The sequence below is a fragment of the Hyperolius riggenbachi genome, chromosome 7, assembly GCF_040937935.1.
Source record: "Hyperolius riggenbachi isolate aHypRig1 chromosome 7, aHypRig1.pri, whole genome shotgun sequence".
NCBI lineage: Eukaryota > Metazoa > Chordata > Amphibia > Anura > Hyperoliidae > Hyperolius > Hyperolius riggenbachi.
The window spans coordinates 126,308,272-126,328,966 of NC_090652.1; the positions used below are offsets into that span (position 1 = coordinate 126,308,272).

General features: G+C 42.9%; 1 protein-coding gene across 4 annotated transcripts in view; it reads left to right on the forward strand.

Moving 5' to 3' along the window:
- EEF2K (eukaryotic elongation factor 2 kinase) overlaps positions 1-20,695 on the forward strand; it is a 135,563-nt gene that overhangs the window by 23,046 nt on the left and 91,822 nt on the right. For 3 of the 4 annotated variants that reach the window (XM_068244617.1, XM_068244619.1, XM_068244618.1), the window contains exon 2: positions 17,913-18,232. In XM_068244617.1, the coding sequence (XP_068100718.1) occupies positions 17,993-18,232 (240 nt within the window). In that variant the 5' untranslated portion in view covers positions 17,913-17,992. Of the gene's footprint in view, positions 1-17,912; positions 18,233-20,695 lie in introns of those variants that run through there. The other variant, XM_068244620.1, reaches the window with a different exon arrangement.

The window sequence follows — 20,695 nt, forward strand, 5'->3', positions numbered from 1 at the left end:
GTGCATGTAAGCGTATTGTTAAAATACATTTGTGTACGCTGCGACATTGCGTCAGTGATTTTTTTACAAATCCACACGTCGCCATAGACTAACATGACTTCCGGGCCACCGCAGATCGCTGCAACTCCATGCAGAAGCCGCATGGTAACGTAGTTCTTGACCTGCGTCTGGGATGCGGCTAAAATGTCACTTCGTTGCGCCGTAACATTACAGTATGAAAGTCTCCATAGACTTTCATTGCACAGCAGTTGGGTGCGGTTAAAAATACCACTCTGCACCGCCTTGGTGTGAAAGTGCCCTGAGAAGACTGCACACAGAGAGTGTGCCAGTTACATAGAGATGCTGCACTTCAGAGGATATTGCATGGCAAGGGGTGGAGAGTGTGGAGAAGTGCTGACACCTGGAGCAGCTGTACTTAGCTCTGCATGGGGCAGTATAACAGGGTAGGGATGCACTATGTGGGGGACATAATACTGGGAGGAGTACTGTACTATAAAAGAGGGAAATCATAAAGTGGGCAGAACTGAGATGTGACGCTGTGCTTGGGGGAGCATGATAATGGTACCACCATGGAACTGAAGACAACACCTGGATAATAACCTAACTAGATTAACTACAGAATAAATAAAGGACACAGGACACTCCAGGCTGGCATTTAATAGGCCGTGGCCAACTTTATTGATAAAGTCAATAAATTAATAAATTAGTTGAGGTCCAAAATAACTCAATAAAAGATAACTTTATTATTTAAAATGAAACATAAAATCACTCATAAACTGATCCACCAATACGGTTCGGATCACAACAATACTGAAACAACCAGTAGGACCCCAACGAGTAGATCCCTCAACGCCTCCAGGCGTAATGTTGACCAATAAAGTTTTGACCACGACGATCTCTTCTTAGCGAATAGGGAGTGGCGGGAGGGGAGCTCGCCCAGCCGCTTCTGGAACAAAGGCAGTTTAGACCTGCCAACGGACCTACTTATATACACCTTAGATGCCTGCCATTGGTTGTTGCAACAATGTTTGACCCTAGCAACACCTGGCAGAGTTCACCTCACACCTGTGCCGACCTATCAACACCCTTTAACGTAACACCACCTTTATGCAGTGAAATGACAGCCAATCAAGATCCCTGCTACCTCAGAGAGGGAAAAAACAACTAACTCACTAAGCTTATCCCCGGTTGCCACAGTTCCATGTAGGGCCTATATTACATATTGCGGCCCTTCTCATTCCAGCCTGTGGAATTGTGCATGTTGTAAAGGTGCACAATCGCAGCTAGTGTATTCCCTGCATGAATCCAGCCTTGGCTACTTGGTATGCTCATGCACACGTTACCTACTGTTACTCTATGGTGGCTAGATGATTGTGCCATGGTGCTAGCGCACACTACAACATTACATTAACAAAAATGGTAGTAGGGGCAGGGCAATTGCAGGGCAGTTATGAACATCAGCACTAGACCTGCTACGTCTATTTTGTTTGGGGTAGGGGGGGGTTGTATTCAGGTTTGGTAGTGCTTTACTTCATGAAAAATGTAGTCTATTGAATTATATTAGTAGTAAAATATATATTATTTTACTAATTGTAATTGGTGAAAGGAAGCAGAGAGTACCACGGGCAACACAAGCAACTTCTTGCCAGCTTTCAGTTTCATAATGCAAATGTTTTGGATTGGAAGCTGGAAGATGCCTCATCAGCTTGTTTTTATTTCATCAGCAGCTTATTTACCTCTTGGGCGACATCATATCATCATCACACACCTTGGCCAACTATTCTCATGTGCACAAAATGAAGACACATTCCTCTGTATATGACTCTCCTCTTTCCTGGCAGGTTTCCCAGATGCTCAGCACATACCATGTGACCTGTAGGTGTGCCACTGGCGCTGGATGCCGTGACTGCTGATAAAAACCAGCTCCAGCTTTTTAAGTGCCTGGGATTGTATTTGCTATGATTATATCCAAGTATTGGCTGATCCTTCCTGTTTTACTGAGCGGTTACTGTGCAGACTAATCTGTCATTCATAAACAGTGCCAACTGCCAAGCCAGGAATACAAAATCTCCAGTGCAAGGGCTGTGCCATAGATTCAGGCACCCACAGCATACCAGAAATACAGTCCAGTTATGGGATGAGGCAATTAAAGGACAACTGTAGTGAGAGGTATATGGAGGCTGCCATATTTATTTCCTTTTAAACAATGCCAGTTGCCTGGCTATCCTGCTGGTCTATGTGACTGCAGTAGTGTTTGAATCACACCAGAAACAAGCATGCGGCTAATCTAGTCGGGTCTGACAATAATGTCAGAAACACCTAATGCTGCATGCTTGTTCAGGGTCTATGGCTAAAAGTATTAGAGGCAGAGGATCAGCAGGGCTGCCAGGCAACTGGTATTTCTTGAAAGGAAATACATATGGCAGCCTCCATATAACTCTTACTACAGGTGTCCTTTAAAGAGGAACTTTAACCAAGCAATTAACTTCTTTCGAATCAGTAGCTGATACCCCCTTTCCCATGAGAAATTTTTAGCTTTTCTGGAATAGATTATTAGAGGGGATAGTATAGCTGAAATTATGATGAAACCCCTTCCACAGTGTGATGTCATGACCCTTGTCTGTGAACCTCATTACATTGTGTGAAATAACGGCTTTTTCCAACTGCCAAGCAAGCAATATCTCCCTCTTTGCATAGAACTCTTAGTAACGAACATTCCGTACAGATCACTTGGCAGAACTAAAAATGTCATTACCTGTGATAAATTTCAGAATGTAAATCAGGGAGAGTAAAATTTTTAAGCGAATATTGTAAAAAATAATCAATTGTGTTATTTTCACAAACGAACTGTAACGATTGGTGTCAGCAACACAGATTTTTCTAATTATTGGTGATCTGCAGAATCACCAATACTACAGATGCTATACCTGATTATGTGGTGACCTGCAGAATCACCAATAATACTAGTATAGCTAGACACAGGACAACCAATGTGGAATTGTGTTTTGGTGCAACAGTAATGAAAGAGGAGATCTCCCGAGAAGCGGGAGATGCAGACAATACTGCAGCCAAGAATCCCCTGAGGGGCAGGGAATTCAGACTGCACTGCAGCCAGTGAGCACCTTAGGAGCAGGAGCCACTGACTGTACTGCAGCCAGTGGACACCTGAGGAGCAGGGACCACTGACTGTGCTGCAAGGATGATCACCTGAGGAGCAGGTGATTAAGACTATACTACAGCCAGGGATCCCCTGAGGAGCAGGAGATTCAGACTGTACTGCAGCCAGTGGACACCTGAGGAGCAGGGACCACTGACTGAGCTGCAAGGATGATCACCCGAGGAGCGGGTGATTAAGACTCTACTGCAGCTAGCAGACACTTGAGGAGCAAGTGTTGCAGACAGTGCTGCAAAGACTGATCACCTAGGGAGTAGGTGACAGCTCTCAGAAATTCCTCACTAATGGCTAGACCCATTAGTGAGGATAGGAAGGTCAGACATGCAGGGTCAGCAACGTACGGACAGATAAGGTACAGAGACGGAAGGCTGATTCAGAGTAAGGTACTGGCAGAAGTACCGAATCAGCAAACAGGAGAGTAGTCAGGAAAGCAGAATATCATAACAGATAAATAGTAGCAATATCCTAGTCTAGGTGTGAAGTCCTTGGTTTCAACACCTGGGATCTAGACTAAAGAATAGCACACAGATAAATAGTAGCAATATAGCAATATCCTAGTCTAGGTGTGAAGTCCTTGGTTTCAACACCTGGGATCTAGACTAAAGAATAGCACACAGATAAATAGTAGCAATATAGCAATATCCTAGTCTAGGTGTGAAGTCCTTGGTTTCAACACCTGGGATCTAGACTAAAGAATAGCACACAGATAAATAGTAGCAATATAGCAATATCCTAGTCTAGGTGTGAAGTCCTTGGTTTCAACACCTGGGATCTAGACTAAAGAATAGCACACAGATAAATAGTAGCAATATGCCAATATCCTAGTCTAGGTGTGAAGTCCTTGGTTTCAACACCTGGGATCTAGACTAAAGAATAGTACACAGATATCACAATGCAATAAGTACTTTAAGCTATCAACGGAAACTGGCTAAGTGTGAATTCCCAGCTCCAGCTGGTTCTAACACACTGTAAGATTTGACTAAGGTCTGAGCGCTAATACGTTAGCGTTTGCAACAGCAGACAACCAGCAACTGACAGGCAGGTCCTATATATACTCAGAGCTCTCCACAGCGCCGCCCCAGTCACTCAGCCAATCCGGAGCACTACTGGAGTCAGCTGACCGGCTGATCAGCTGACTCCTCTTTTACTTGCAGAAAGGTCCTGTCACCTGGCTCGTGTGCGCGTAGCTCTCCATCTATGTGCACTAGAAGGACCAGGCAAAGCAGCAGCATGTAGCTGCGCGGCAGAGGCCGCCGGCTGATACGCGGAGATAGCCGCCATGCCGCTTGGCCATGCGGCGGTATCTCTGCTATCCTTTACACGAACGGTCACAGGTTGAGTTTGGTACCCGACTGCTTGAGGTTGGTTCTAATGTGCCTCTTTCCTATGCCCACTTGCCAGGTAATTGCAAGGCATACACATCCATGTGTCCCCTGCTCTTGGTCATTTGATATTTTGGATCACATGATCTATGACATCTGATTCAAGCTGTAGAGTAGTTCTTTCACACAGGAAAAGACTGGGGAAAAGTGAGACTTCCAGTCTTCCTCCATAGTCGCATTGTTATTATTATATACAATAGATTCCACCTGAGACTCCTGCTAATATTCTCTCTCCGCAACAAGATGTCCAAAAATAGTATGTGATGTCCCATCTCTCCAATGGTGACACACAAAGCAATTACACTTAGGTGTGTGGAGAAGAGCTGTTTGTGTCCCCACTAAATAGATTTCAATTTTTCCCCATCCAAGTGAAAAACAGGAAAGGGAGAGCCTGGGGCCCACTAGCGACACTGTTCCGTAATCACAAACGCTAGTGTTATTTAAATACCATGAATTTTGGCGAGACTCTCAGAGCTCTCCTCAAGAAATGTGAATTCCCCTGCATTCCCTCAATGCTGTATCAGGCCACATTGACGTAGCACTTTGTGGCCTTTGTTGTTAACTGGTTTCTTCTTGAGAAATATTGTCAGCCCTAAAATTGTTTTAAATTATCTGTGCTCATAGGTTATAAATCTGGCAGTGTAAAGCGTCATACACAAATAAGTTGTGTCGCTCCTTGGGGATCTGACCTGGATCCCTATTGCAGGGCTCAAGTTGTGCAGACGCGTGTTCTGTTGCTATATAGTGGGGTGGAGAAAAGAAGGTCATTCTTTTCTACACGCTGATAGATCTGCAGTGCTGGCAGATAGACCGTGGCACATCCAACAGGAAGCAGAGAAGAGTGCTACACAACCTCTACACATATATAGTGGGGTGGAGGGACGACAGAGGGGCGCAGGAATGCTCCCGTCTGGCGCTCAGCTGAATTAATCCGCCTCCCGACTCCATTTGGCAATCAGATAAAATCCCTGGATCAACATCACTTGGGCATTACCTAGTAATTATAGCCATGAATGTCTTTCAACGCAAGGAAAGCATCTAAGCCCCCTTTAAAGAAAACCTGTACTCGAACACAGAGTTCTGGTTTAACCACTTTAGGACATGTGCGCTCCTGCGGCCCAGCTACTTTTTCATACCACCCGGCTGGCAAAAAATTCTGGGGAGAACGCTGTTTGCAATTCCCGAAGCGATTGCTATTGGGATCTGCTGTCACTGATGCGATCACTCTGGGATCGTTTCCAAACTGCTCCATGCAGCGATTTGCACAGGTGTAGTGCTTTGCAGATCGCTGGCAAAGGGTGAGCGCTGCAAAATCTCTCACAGTGGGTCCTATGCCTTATTATCCCTGTCCCCCTGCTTGGATGTAAACTGTTTATCTCCACCCCTTATCACTCACAGAGGAAGTTGTGGAACCCCTATCTAGTTCGGTGCATACATCAGAAGATTTGTCCTGTCCTGTTAATGCCCATGAACATGATTTGTTAACCTGTGTGCCAGGCACTGCGCTGCCATTGTGTCTTACTTGTCTAGTTACACTCCAATCTATAGTCCTGTCTTGTACCTGTCTGAGTGCTTGCTATCGCAAGGGCAGCACAATATCGCACTGCGCTGCCATTGTGTCTTATTTGTAGCGATATCGGAAGCCCAGAGCTGCAGTTGCTCTGGGCAGCCTGTGTAGCCTCTTCCATTAATCAGCTACCAGTCTTGTTGCTTTGGGTGGTCAAAGTTTAACCTCCAAGCATTACACTTGTGATTTGTAAACAGACAGTATTGCTCATGCACACAAGCATTACAGTGTGTCTATTTTTAGCGTGTCTGTAGTTAAGTTGGCTTACATAGAAAAAAAATAAGGCACTGAACAACAATGTTATGTATTTGCATTACTCATTTTAACTGTGTTTGAAATACAAGCTTGTCAAAATCATTGTTTACATCACAAACATGACTAATTGCAAGCCTTTAACCACTTAAGCCCTCGGTCATTTTCACTTTATGCATCCGAGCAATGTTCACCTCCCATTCGTTAGCCTATAACTTTATCACTACTTATCACAATGAACTGATCTATATCTTTTTTTTCTGCCACCAATTAGGCTTTCTTTGGGTGGTACGAAAAACAAAAGTTTGCTTTCTTAAAACAGAAAGAATTTGCGATAATTCAGGTTGGAGTGAGCTTGAGGTACATTTTGATAAGAGATACCTTACTGTAAATACATTTTAACAGTAAGAATAAGAAAAAAACAGAAAAAAATCATTATTTCTCAGTTTTCGACCATTATAGTTTTAAAATAATACATGCCTCCATAATTAAAACCCACGTATTGTAATAGTCCATTTGTCACGGTTATTTCACCATTTAAATTATGTCCCTATCACAATGTATGGCGACAATATTTTATTTGGAAATAAAAGAGCATTTTTTCCTTTTTGCATCCATCACTATTTACAAGCTTATATGAAAAAAAAAATAGAAATATTTCATCTTTACATAGATATTTAAAAAGTTTAGACCCTTAGGTAAATATTTATGTGTTTTTTTATTGTAATTTTTTTTGTTTTATTATTAAACATTTTATGTGGGTCTTTTTGGGAGGGTGGGATGTAAATAGTATTTGTTTGGGGTTAATATATGTGTATTTTTTTTTTATTTACATTTAGATGTAGTTTTACTTTTTGGCCACAAGATGGCAACCTTTAGTTTGTTTACATGTCGTCACTCTAAGTGTACAATGTACGCTTAGAGGGACATAGGAGTCAGAAAAAGCAAAGCTTCCGAGAGAAGCTGTCGCTTTTTGTGCGGGGGAGAGGAATCAGTGATCGGGCACCATGGCCCGATTCATTGATTCCTGGGCTAACGAACCGTGGGTCGGGAGCGCGCGTGCACACGCGCGATCGGCCGCGGGAGCACACATGTCTTCCTTGACGTAGAACTACATCAAAGGAGGACAAAGTGGTTAAACCAGAACTCTGTGTTTGAACATTTGCTGCTAACGTCTGTACGGGAGTGATAAGGGGTGGAGATAAACAGTTTACATCCAAGCAGGGGGACAGGGATAATAAGGCATGGGACCCACTGTGAGAGATTTTGCAGCGCTCACCCTTTGCCAGCGATCTACAAAGCACTACACCTGTGCAAATCGCTGCATACAGCAGTTTGGAAACAATCCCAGAGTGCTCGCATCAGTGACAGCAGATCCAAATCGCAATCGCTTCGGGAATTGCAAACAGCGCTCTCCCCAGTATTTTTTGCCAGCTGGGTGGTATGAAAAAGTAGCTGGGTGAGTCCGGGATAGGGTAAATTTTTGGCAAGGAATATACAGGATTACATTTTTTGAGTGATGGCAGGGTTCTCCATTCATCTTTATCATTAGTAACAAAAAAAATAATTCCAGGAGGGTAAACTCAAAGTCTAGAGCCCTAATTCAGCCTCCCAAGAAACCATTTCCTAGTGCTCTTACTGTATGTTTAGCCATTGTAATAACATCTTGGGGAGGGCATGGCACAGATAAGTGCTTGATTACATATTAAGCAGTGAGGATTCAGACAGAAGATGAGACTCTACTGAGCTGCAGCGTTATAGTGCTGACCACAAATAACTAATGTCTCTCAGCAGAGGAAGTGGGCAGGTGTTCAGTGAAATACTAACTATTGCCTCCTCCCAACTCCTTCCTGGCAACCTCATGTTGGGGTTGCAGGGCAAGGGAGGAGTTTGGATAGTTCCGAGACCAAGCTAGTTGCATCAGCTCACACAGAAAGACAGTTTTGTTTGATGTGCAATGCTAGTGTGAGTTATGTTATGTTATATTTTGCGCAATGTGCACAAAAAGAGCTTTAAGAAAACTTTTATTTACAACAGGAAATATACTCACTATACCTTGCTGTGATCTCTATCAATAGATCAGCATTACTGGGCCTGCCTATTTTCATGCTTTGTTTTTTTTGTTGTTTTTTTTCACTTTCCTTATTCCTGATAGAATATTTGCAGTGAGCACAGATTAGCGAAGTTCTTCGGTAAACCGCCTCCTAGATATGTACAGAGAAATAGAGTGGCTATGCAATGTTTGCCTGTCATTTGATGGCTTTGGCTGCAATGACATAATCACAGCCAGAGGGACCATTTCATAGCATTTTACACAGGAAGGATTTATGTGAGTAGCCACAAGGCAGCATTAAACATGTCATGCATTCAGTGCCAATGAAAAGCACTGCTGGGATGTTTCTATGCTGTCGTTCAATCAGAAAAAAAGATTCCTATAGACCTCCAGATCTTTAATCAACCTTCAGTGATTTTGGTCCAGTTATTGTTCACAAATGTCAGCCATCTAAATTAGGGGAACTGTATAATGAAATATGATATATTTGACCAGGCAGTGCGCACTGAATAAACACATGTCCATTATCTCATCAGTGCAAGTCTTGTGCTAATGTGAGAAGCTAATCAGTTTAATGGCCACTTCCTGTGAGCAGTAGAGTGATTAAACAGAACCTTGTACAAACAATGCAGATATTATCAAATTATATTTCTCATTTTTTCACGCTTTCTGCTGAGATGGCACAAAGCAATACAGACTGAAACTGACGTGAATTCCTTCTGTGCAGAACATATACGGTATTTTATCAGCCAAATGTGCTTGCCACTGCAATACATTTCGCCCCCCCCCCCCCCTACTTACTGGATTCAGCCAGCGGGCAGGACAATCCATGGTGAGCGGTTGCCCCCCAGTATAGGAAGTACAATTGATTTTGGACTACATTATACAGCATGCCTGCATTATGGTAGAAATTTACTGAGGAGGTAACTTATAGTAAATTGCTTACAGAAATCTGGTGATAAGCAGTTGTGAGACTTCTGTTTTTTATATACACCAGAGATGCACTTTAACTAAACTTAGGCCATAGCTATAGAGTAGCTGTTAATAGAGTAGCTGTTAAAGTGTAACGTTGACATGTGACATGATGAGATAAACGTGTATGTACAGTGCAAAACATTAATAGCCGGGCTGTTTTACTTGCTTTGTTTTGCTGCCTGAATTTTTAGGCGTCGGAAGTGACAGCTTCTGTCTTGTCGGTACCTTGTCGGGAATATAGTAAACATCACTGGTAAGCCAATTTACAGCCATAAAATGTATCTTGGCAGAATACAACTTCTGAGAACAGAGGGAGATAGAAAAAGGTCAATAGTTCATGTATTTTAACTCTGGGACTCTTAATGGGCTGCCACTGAACTGAGATAACAACACATTCAATTTAGTTTGTAAATGTTTAAATATAAAATAAAACCATGGCCGTGTTCTCCCCAGGCTCTTTTAACCGGGTGCTCCACCCGGCTAGTTTTGGTGAGCACTCGGCTGTTATCAGTTCACTTCCTCCTATACTGTAAGCAGAGCTGCACACAAAAGCACCAGCCCTGCATTCTCCCTATTTTGCCCCACCCAGCTGCTTTTTCATGCCACCCGTCGGCTTTTTCATGCCACCCGGCTGGAAAAAAATTCTGGGGAGAACACTGGGATATCTGGAAAAAGCAATTTTTAGGAGTAGGAGGATAAATACATTTGTTTATCTTATTAGTTTTTCACCTCGGGTTCACTTTAAATAGAATTGGAAACAAGCCCTGGGGAGGAGTACATGTCAAGAGTACCGACAGAAACAAAGAACATCGATCATGCCCAAGGCAATCTAACTGTGAGTACATGTAAGAGTGATGTGCAGGTACTCTGCAGGTGAATGAGGAGCTTATTCCTCTATTACACATTCTTCACTCTCGATCTAAACTAGGTTTACAGGTGATAGACAACGCCTTTGCGTAGGTGCACAATATTCTCAGTGGATTAACAACTATGGGGGGAGTGCATATGTATAGTACAACCATATGATTTAATTTGTAGTCACCAACTCCAAACTTAACAACATATCAAAGTATTTGATTTCATGAGCTAAGGGAGTTTTCAAATTCTGTAGAATTAGTATGGTAGCTGACAGTAGTTACATGTGTTACCACTAAAATGCACGTTCAAATTGCATCTGACAAAAATTATTACTATTTTTTAATGTACCAAAATATTAAAATTATATATTAATGCCAATTTGCATAATAGCTCAGCTGAATGTCGTAGTAGTGACTAGTGAAGGTCAGTGAGATGCAAATAATTGAGTTGATACAGCATTATGTGTCGTATTATCATCAGTATTACAGTATTGCCTTAAACTGCAGTACAGTAAAACAACCACAAGATGTCACTGTGTGTAGAACTGAATGTTAATCTGAACTGGATTGTTGTTTCCTGTATTTCACTCTGTATTCTCTCTGTGCTACACTTCCTAGTGGTTGTGTATGATATAAGTCTGCATGTTCTTTAGTAACAAGTTTTAATGTGTTATACTGGGTGCCAATCTGTGTCTACAAAACAATATCTTCAACATTATTTTGTATGAAAATGCTTGAAAATGGACCAATCAAATCTTCCAAAGGTGGAATTCCATTATCAAGCTGCATACATTTCCTTAGAAAATTTACATAAACCTGCACCAACACAGAACTGTTTTCTTCTTATTCACCATCTTTACTAGTGACACGTCTACCAATTGGCCTTTATTCTTACAGTATATAGGTTATTTATCATCTATAATAAAATCCCTGCGTCCTCTCATGTCCCTGTGTCCGTGCCTTTGCGCTACTGCACATGTGTGGCACGCAGGCGGATGTTGGAGAGCAGGAGGACGGGTGCAGGGGGTACTTGCGCAGTGGGGAGCGTGGCCGCTCAAGGCGGGGAGCACGGCTTGCGGCATGGGCAAGGTGGTGATGAGCGGGATCGCTGGCCGGTCAAAATGCGAAGTGGCCGGCTGATCCGGCCAGTGTGCAAAACGGCAAGTTTTTGCGGACTTTGGCCGGCCAGAACGCATTCTGGCTAGATGTGGCCGGCCAAGTCCCGAAGTGCTGTTCCCCGCCGCAAATTACCTCTTCTTCATTGTCCCTCCTGCTGCTGCCTCTTATTTTTCCCTCCTGCTGCTGCCGCTTATTTTTTCTCCCCCTAGTCTGCCCCCTTCTCCTGCAAGCAAGGACCGGGGCTTCCTTTCTTGCTGTCGGCTGCAGCTGCTTTCTTCCTTTCCTGTATGGACCTGGGGCTGGCTTGTATGCTGCCAGCTGCAGCCGATTACCCCACCGCCTTCCGTCTTCTCTCCATCTTCTCCCCGCACACTTCTTTCTCCGCTTTCTGTCTTCTATGCATCTTCTCCCAGCCACCTTCCTTCTCAGCATTCTGCATTCTATCTTCTCCTTTTCCCGAGCAGTGCACCGCTCCCAGCCACCTAATTTAAAGTGGACCTTAACTCTTGCACAGGAATGAAGGAAACCCTTACAAAATGCACCCTGTATGTATCTAGAGAGTTTAGCCTGCCTGCTCTCCCTCATCTGTGACTAATAACCATTGTAATTTGATCTCTCCTGTGTCACCTGACTATCGCGGCAGAGCAGCTAATTTGAAAGCACAGGATGTTAAATATGTCTGCTTCATTAAAGTGGATCTAAACTCTTGCACTGGACAGAAACCATGGCAAAATGCACACTGTATGTATTTAGAGAGTTTAGCCTGTCTAATTCACCCTCATCTGTGACTAATCACCATTGTAATTTGATCTCTCCTGTGTCACCTAACTGCCACAGCAGAGCAGCTAATTTGAAAGCACAGGATGTTAACAATATGTTTGCTCCCATGAAAGCAGGATGTAGACACACTGCAGATTTATTGCAGGATTTGTATCAACTGTAACTAAGAAATGCTTTTCTTTAAAAAGATTATTATGCTGTATCTGTAGCAGAGAGGAAGTTCCGAGAGCCATTCATGGTGCTGGACAGGACCCGGGATGTTCTGGAATTTGTGCGTTTTGCAGTTTGGCCGACTGACTTTGGCCGTTTCTAGAACTGGCCGGCCAATGTCAGAAATTCCCAGCATTTTGGACGTTGGCCGACGTCAAATCGGCCAGTTCTAGAATGGCCGGCCAATTCTTGAATTGGCCGATTTCTGGTTTTGGCCGTAACATATATAAAAGATTCCTGGCACTGTACATACACCTGTCTATCTCAACATGTCACAGGTCACTTAAGGTTCCCTTTAATAAATAAAGGCCATGATCAATAATAAAGTATACTTAAATTATTGATTTAAAGGCAAGCCAATTCCAATATGTTCAGTATTCGCTTATACTGACTGTAAACAAGCTGCAGTCTGTTTTGAACTCGCTTGAATAATGTACTTTGAAGCTACTGCTGCTATGGTTGTAAATTGTTTCTATACTCATTAACATATGGCTATTGAAGTGCTGAGATCACCTGCAAACTCAGAGTTGTGGTTGTGAGCTGCTCCTAGCTTATTTTTGTAATGTAAACAGGTTTGGCAGTAATACATTGGTATTTTAGTACAGAAGCGATTTCATCTCAGCTTCTTTAAAGTGTACCCAAGGCGACATGTGACATGATGAGATAGACATGTGTATGTACAGTACACTGCAAAACATATTAATTACCAGGCTGTTTTACTTGTTTTATTTTGCTGCCTGAAAGAGTCAATTTCTAGGCATAGTACCTGGTAATATAGTAATCATCACTGATAAGCAAACTACAAACTTAAAAGTTTTCCTGGCAGAATACAACTTCTGGAGACCGGGAGAGACCTTGACCTATTGACCTTTTTCTAACTCTGGGACACGTAATAGGCTGCCAATGATTAGAGACATTTAAACAGTCAACCTACTTTGTACATTTTTAAATATAAAAAAAACCCTGTGATAATTTAAAAAAATCATTTTTAGGAGGAGGACAGATATAATTGTATATCTCATCAGTTTATTTTCACCTCAGACTCACTTTAAGTATGAGACCACTATCACTTTAAATTCACTGTAGTCAAAAGAAGAAAGAGATTAGTTGTTACGCTGCCAATGCAACACAACCTATTCATATTGCTCTATTCTGTGTCTCAGTGAATAGTACCCTTTATGTTCAGACTCAGCACAGTACTGCTTAGTAACGCTCACAGTGCTGGAAAAAACAGGTTCGTCCATCTGGGCCTACTGGTTCTTGGCACAGACACTGTAATGTTTGTTTACTCAGAGACGCTTACAGATTACAAAAACGAAGAAAAGTGCTTGCTGTAAGGCCACTCTATGAGCGTTGATCTCAGGAACACTGGGGATATCGGACTGAGTCCCGTTGTGATCCCTTTAATTCCATGGATGCACTGTTTGTTATGCAAAGCAGAAATCCAATGAACCTTCTGCCTTATATGGCCTGGCTGTTTCAGCGAACCTGCCATGGTCATTGTTTATGAATAATAAATTAGTCACTTGTATTTTGCTTGTGAAGATTTTGGACTCTTTGCAACAGTAATCTGCGATACTACCTAAGCAAGGGATGGACAGCTGAGAATGTTTTTTTCTGTCACATTGAATGACAGAACTGTCTGGTGCAATCTCCTCACACTCTAATATGTTGTCTTCCTTGTGACGCCTATTCCTTATTGATACTGCTGTTTTTGCATTGTAGAACATTGTGGATTGTCTCATGGTGTACTTTCTTTGCATTATGCACCCCAGAACTGTATCATCCACAAGGAAAATTGGGTGGTCTTAGGGCCTGGGAATTTTCCACAAACCGAAGTGACCCCAGGCCCTACCAAATCTTCCCAAAAAAAGCCATATGGCCTGCATGGCCGAACCAACGCTGCCATCTTACCTAGGGCCCCCATATCATCCTAAAGTGGACCTGAACTCTTGCACAGGACAGAAGGAAAACATAGAGAAATGCACCCTTTATGTGTTTAGAGAGTTTAGCCTGTCTAATTCATCCTCATCTGTGACTAATCACCACCGTAATTTGATCTCCTCAGCTGTGCCAGCTCAGGAATCTCCTCCGCCATGGCATAGCTGCTAATTTGTAAACACGGGATGTAAATCATATGTCTGCTTCCATGAAAGCAGCAAGTAGACACACTGCAGATTAATTGCAGGATTCATAACAAAGAAATGTTCTTCTCTTAAAGGACAACTGATGTGAGAAGACTATGGAGGCTGACATATTGGTTTCCTTTTAAAACAATACCAGTTGCCTGTCAGCCCTGCTGACCAATTTGGCTACAGAATTGTCTGGATCACACCAGAATCAAGCATACAACTAATCTTGTCAGATCTGACAATAATGTCAGAAACACCAGATTTGCTGCATGCTTGTTCGGGGTCTATGGCTAAAAGTATTGGAGGCAGAGGATCAGCAGAGCTGCCAGGCAACTGTTATTGAAAATAAATATGGCAGCCTCCCTATTCCTCTCACTTCAGTTGCCCTTTAAAGGTTATTATGCTGTTGCGTATCTTTTAGAGTAGAGAGGAAGTTCTGAGTTCAGGTTTGCATTAATCTGTCTCTGTCTTGTAATTATATTGTACATTGCTATGGATTATGATAGCACTATATAAACCAATAATAATGATAATAGTAGACAGAGGACTGACAGAGAAGGCGGCATTCTAATGCCATGATGTAATTGGTCACCTTTGTGACCAGCAGCCAGAGACATTAGCCGGTGTGCTTGCATTGCCTGCACATAAGATATAGCTACATTTGTACTAGTTCAGCGGAATCTGCTGTTGTGTGCAATTATTTACAGAGGGTTTTTTACTAGCGTGCTGCTCTAATGTGACTTATGGCCAATAATGGTAGTAAATCCCCTGTGTTTTATTATGTCTATTTCCCATGTGACCCCTCCTCTCTACAGTGTGATGATGATGGTTGCAGTTAAAGGGGAAATTAATCTATAACGTATACAAACTTATAAGAATGTGTGGAAGACACATTGATATGCTTTAAAGCCCATGTTTAAAAAAAAAAAGTATCAGTTTAATTTCTCCCTCCCACTTCCTTACTTCTCAACAAATTTCTCTTGTTTATTAAAGTGGGCCTGATCTCAGAATGTCCTCTCTGCTCTAAAAGATACTTCACAGCATAATAACCTTTAAAGAAAAACATTTTTTTGTTACAGATGATACATATCCTGTAATACATCTGGAGTGTGTCTACTTCCTGTTTCCGTGGAAGCAGACATAGGGTTAACATCCTGTGCTTACAAATTAGACAGCCAGCTTACACAGCTGAGAGATCAAATTACAACCTGTGATTAGTCACAGATAAGGGGGAATTAGACAGGCTAAAGTATCTGCATAAATTCAGGGTGCATTTCTCTCTGTTTTCCTTCTGTCCTGTGCAAGAGCTCAGGTCCACTTTAATGTTATCCTCGAGAAAATGTCTTGGAGATCTGCCTGCTCACATCACCCCAGCAATGTACAAGTCAGGTAGTGTTGTGCAAGCAAGTAAAGTATGGTCCAGTGTTAGTGGTGAAGCAGATATGCAAACATCAAACCAATAGACTTTGATTCAGGTAATACCTTTAACCTCCCTGGCGTTATGATTATTTCCGGATTTTACGGTTTGAAAGCGTTGCAATTTTGTCACATGCTTTTAGACTCATTACACACCTCCCATGGATCCAGCTCGGGGTTACCGCTGTGAGCTGCAGATTTCCAGCCCGAGCCTGACTTGGGATTTCCGCTAAAGAGGTTAATGACTAACTGTGCATTGTATACTGCATATGGTTCTGAGCCAGTTCTGTATAGTGCCTGAAGAAGTAGCTTAATGTTTGTTTTAAAAGCTGCTAGTTGTTAAAGGTTACCTGAAAGGCAAAAATACACCAAGCGGGTGGAAATTGCGGGCCGTCACCACTAGGGGGCATAGAATGTACCAGGGCTGTGAAGTCAGTACAAAAACCATCCGACTTCGACTGCTCAGTTTATGAAACCTCTGACTCCAAAAATTCCTCCAACTCCGACTCCGCAGCCCTAGATTGTACCCTGGACCATCACGCTCCCAACACATTGGGGGAGAGGTTGGATGTGCATCTACATTGCCTTGATATTATTTTGACTGAGAGGAGGATGTGTCCTCGAAATGTGCAGCTATTACAGTAAAATGATCCCTTTGTTTACTTAGCGTGTTCTGATTTTCAACAGTTTTTTTTTAACTATTTGATATCTTCTAGTGCCTCCTGCTATCAGTGTAGTGCCATGGGTGGGCTTGCCGAGAGAGGCCACAAGTCACTGGCTATTGCGAAATGCACGTGTTCTGGAAACAATCGAAAATGCATACTGTGTTAGTAGTAGACCCTAAGTAACATAAGTAACATTGTTGACATAGGTTTTTAAACACTGTATCTATTTAACCTTCAGTATTTTGACACTATGTGAAAAAGAATGGAAATGAATACTGCAATTATGTTTCATTATTGAACAGGGACCCATTCTAAAGCTATATACCCACATCACGATTTTTTTCAAGCGATTTTTGCAATAAGTTATCATTTTCACAATTTTGCACCTTGGTTAGGAGTGCAGGATTAAACAAATGGTGTTTTGCAAAGTGCTACGATTGTTTGAATTCTCATTTGCACCCGTTGTGTGATGTTACGTGTTCCCGCGGATAGGAAGATAGATCGGGGCATATTCATTCGTCGGGTTGTGTCGCTGTGGGTTCCCCGATCCATCTTCCGGTGAGTACAGGCCTTAAGACATTTTAACCACGTCCGGACCTTGCTGATTGAAATCTACGCCCTGTTTTGATCCCCTTATCACTGTGAGGGCATTGATTTCAATCATCCCACTGCACTCTCCCGCCAATCGCGTCGCTCTCTCCCCGCCATAGATCACTCGCCGATGGCACAGCTGTGTGATCCACTCAGGAGATGACAGGGTCAGGGGGTCATTGGCTCCTGACCCTGTCATCACTGTGAGCCAATCCCATTGGCTTACATTGATGGACAGGGTCCGGAGCCAATGAGAGTGGCTCTTGACTTGCTCACACGGCTCTGTCGTCATAGCGACGGCAGAGAGAGGTGCCTGCGGAGATGAAGGAGCGGCATGACCGGTGGGAACGGTGGGTATATATATGGCGATTCGTCGGGAGACGATATTCTTTGGTACCAGCAGTCTCTGGTCCTTAAGGTCTCATTTCCTTATAGCGCACTTTCAGGCACGCATATGGAAATGCGATCGCGGGGACAGCAGACAGTGCATAGACTGCACTGTCTGCCGTTTCCATTCATGCGTGGCGATTCAGCGCCAAATCGCCGTGCATGGTTTTCTGCATTTCAGGGTGCTTCAGCCCGCGATCCCATTCACTACACCCAGGAGTAGGAGGATAGATATAAGTGTTAATCAGATTATTTGCACTTTCGGCACTGTTTCAGTGTGTTGTCTTTACTCCCCCATGTTGGTCTGATGCACAGGATATTGATTATTGCTTGTGTGCATTTGGTTTGCAGGCCCTCGTCTGAATGCTTATCTACAGCATCACTCTGGCTAATTCAGTCATCCAGCGAATACTCCCCGAATCCAAGTCACAATGGCAGACGAAGATCTCATCTTTAGAATGGAGGGTCTGGACAACGCCCCTGTTCTGAAAGAGCACAGCTCCAAGGGTGATAGCGATGAGGAAGACAATTACTTCATCTGTCCCATCACAGATGACTACTCTTCGTCCCAACACGAGGCAAGGAAGAAAAAGACCCGCTTCGTAAGCAGCTTGACAAAGGAATCAGAGTATGGAAGCAGTTCATCGCCCAGAAACTCCTTCAGTTTTCGGGTCAGTAGCAGTCGTTGTCTATAATGTAATCTTTTAACCCTTTCTTTCATAACTGTGAGGTTATGGTAACTGTATAGCCCAGATCCTCTCTTCTTCTGTGAGTGCTCGGCATGAAGTGAGTGGGAGCTGGGAAAGACCACTGACTTGCATGGTTAGTTGAGCTCCTGGATATGCTGCCATTTGGCAGTTTTGCTGAGTACGGGGAAAGGAGCTGAAAAGATACGTGCTCTCCCCAGCACTAAGCAAAATAAGTGTATCCTGCAGCAGTGCCTTTCAGTAGTGCTCAGCGAGTCCTGGAAGCCTATGAGAGTGAAGCATGCCATCTCCTGCACTCCTAGTGCTGAGTCCATCCATAGACAGCAGTGTGCAAGCGCTCCCCTGCCTACAACATAGGGCTTGTGTACACGGCTGGTGTCTGACGCTGGGGTGCCCTTTAAATCCTGTTATGTAAACAGTGACGTAAGGCTTGCTTTACAGTGCCGATAATGGAGGGAGGCAGAAGGAACATACATAAAGCCATAATCCTGTATGGATCCCGCACAGCACTCGCCACTAGCTCTGAGTAGCAAATCCTGAGACAGATGCTCTTTCAGCACTGAGGCTAGGACTGTAAACCAAATGACCTAGAAGATCACCATGCCAGGCCTGTCCAGGAAAAACGCACAATGTTTAGTATATATGAGTGATGCTTTTGACATGTTTCTGAGTTTGTGATTAATTTGTGTTTGATCTGCAGTTGTTACTTGTAAATAAATACTGTTTGGTTTTACAAGGTAGAATCAACACACAGGCATGTCACATATGTCATGTGCTCAGGCCATGTGATTATAAAGCAGAACTGGACCACAAAATGAGCAGGATTAACCATTCTGTGTTTCCAGAAACTTTTGCTAACGCTGACCTCTATACAGTATAGTATGAAATACACTGTGCTTAGAAGATTTCACCTTTGTTGGTAAGTCATTTCATCGCTGTATATGGCAAGAATGAGTGGTAAACCTGTCAGCTTTTAGGTTCACAAGACTACCATTCCACAGTGTTTCCAACAGAGCCTGGGAGAAAGGCATGTCAAACATTGCTACCAGGTGTTGAAAAAGACATTGACCCCTGCCAGAATGTAATGGGGAGACTGTGCTCAAAACTGAATCCTGCTACCATGAGATGCAGAAATGCAGTTGAACTTACTGTCAGGTTTAGAAATTCCTAAAGCGGACCCAAACTCTTGCACAGCACACGATGAAAAGACTTTATTCCACATATAGTTGCTGAAGAAATTCACTTTTCTGTGTTTGTATAGCCAGAACAAAGTGACTAATTAGTTCTTATCAGCAACTGGGAATAGACTGCAGGAGAGCTCTGCCAACACAGCTTTCCCCATAAAATAAACACTGGGGCTTAACCCCTTTAGTGCTCCCTGAAAAAATTTAAACCAAGTTAAAACTTCTGTTTTTGGGGAGGGGTTTCCATAACTTGTAATGAAGACTTTTTTGCATAGAGGTTATCATGCTTCTACTTTACTGGATGCACAAAAAGCTGTGTACACAAGCCCTACACAAGTTCCTAAATCAGCTGGACAGGTCATGACTATATTTTGGTTCCCATCATGCAATGTTGATTGCACAATCTTACTATCTCTATGTAATATAAGGGACTACCTAAAGTATCTATTCAAAGTATCTTCAACTCTTGAGCCTTGTACAGCATGGATTTGGTAAGATTGCACAGTCAATGTTGTAATATCATTATAGCACCTTTAGAATTGGAGGCGCTGATGAAGTTATACACCCCAGATTTATGTAAAGGGTCGGATTATGAAAAGCATTTTTGAAAAGGTGTTTTGCTTCTGTCTTTTTTCTATTAACCACACAGAATCATTTATCAAAAGAGCAATGAGGATATAATAACTGCAATATAAACCCATGGCAATCACTGAGAGATTATCTTCTAATTGGTTAAATAAAGGGAAATCTGGTTGGCCACTATGGATTTTTCTTATCCTTATTGCTATTTGAGCTGCTTAGTTAAGCCTTCTAACGTTAATGTCTTAAAGCGTACCTGTAAAAAAATTAATTATCAACTTTAGGTACTTACCTCAGTAGAGAGAAACCTCAGAATAATCCAGAGATGTCCCTCATCCACCTCGATTGCACAGATCCAGCACTGGGACCCTCTGAACATATCCCTCAAGGGTTTAGTCAAATATGTTCTCGCAGCTGTGCTTCCGTCCATGTGCAAGCGTGACCATACTGCACAGGTGCAAGTGTGACCCACAGCTGCGCAGTAGCACATGCATGGCTCTTTCTTCCGGGCACAAGTGGCTTTAGCACAGGCCATACTTTCGCCTGCGCATTGTGGCCTCGCTTGTACTCGTACAGAAGAAGGGAATCCTGGCAATCCGGTGGGGTAGATTAGCATCGTAGAAGCCCCTGGAGGATGCAGAGGCTTTCCTTTATTGTGCTAAGT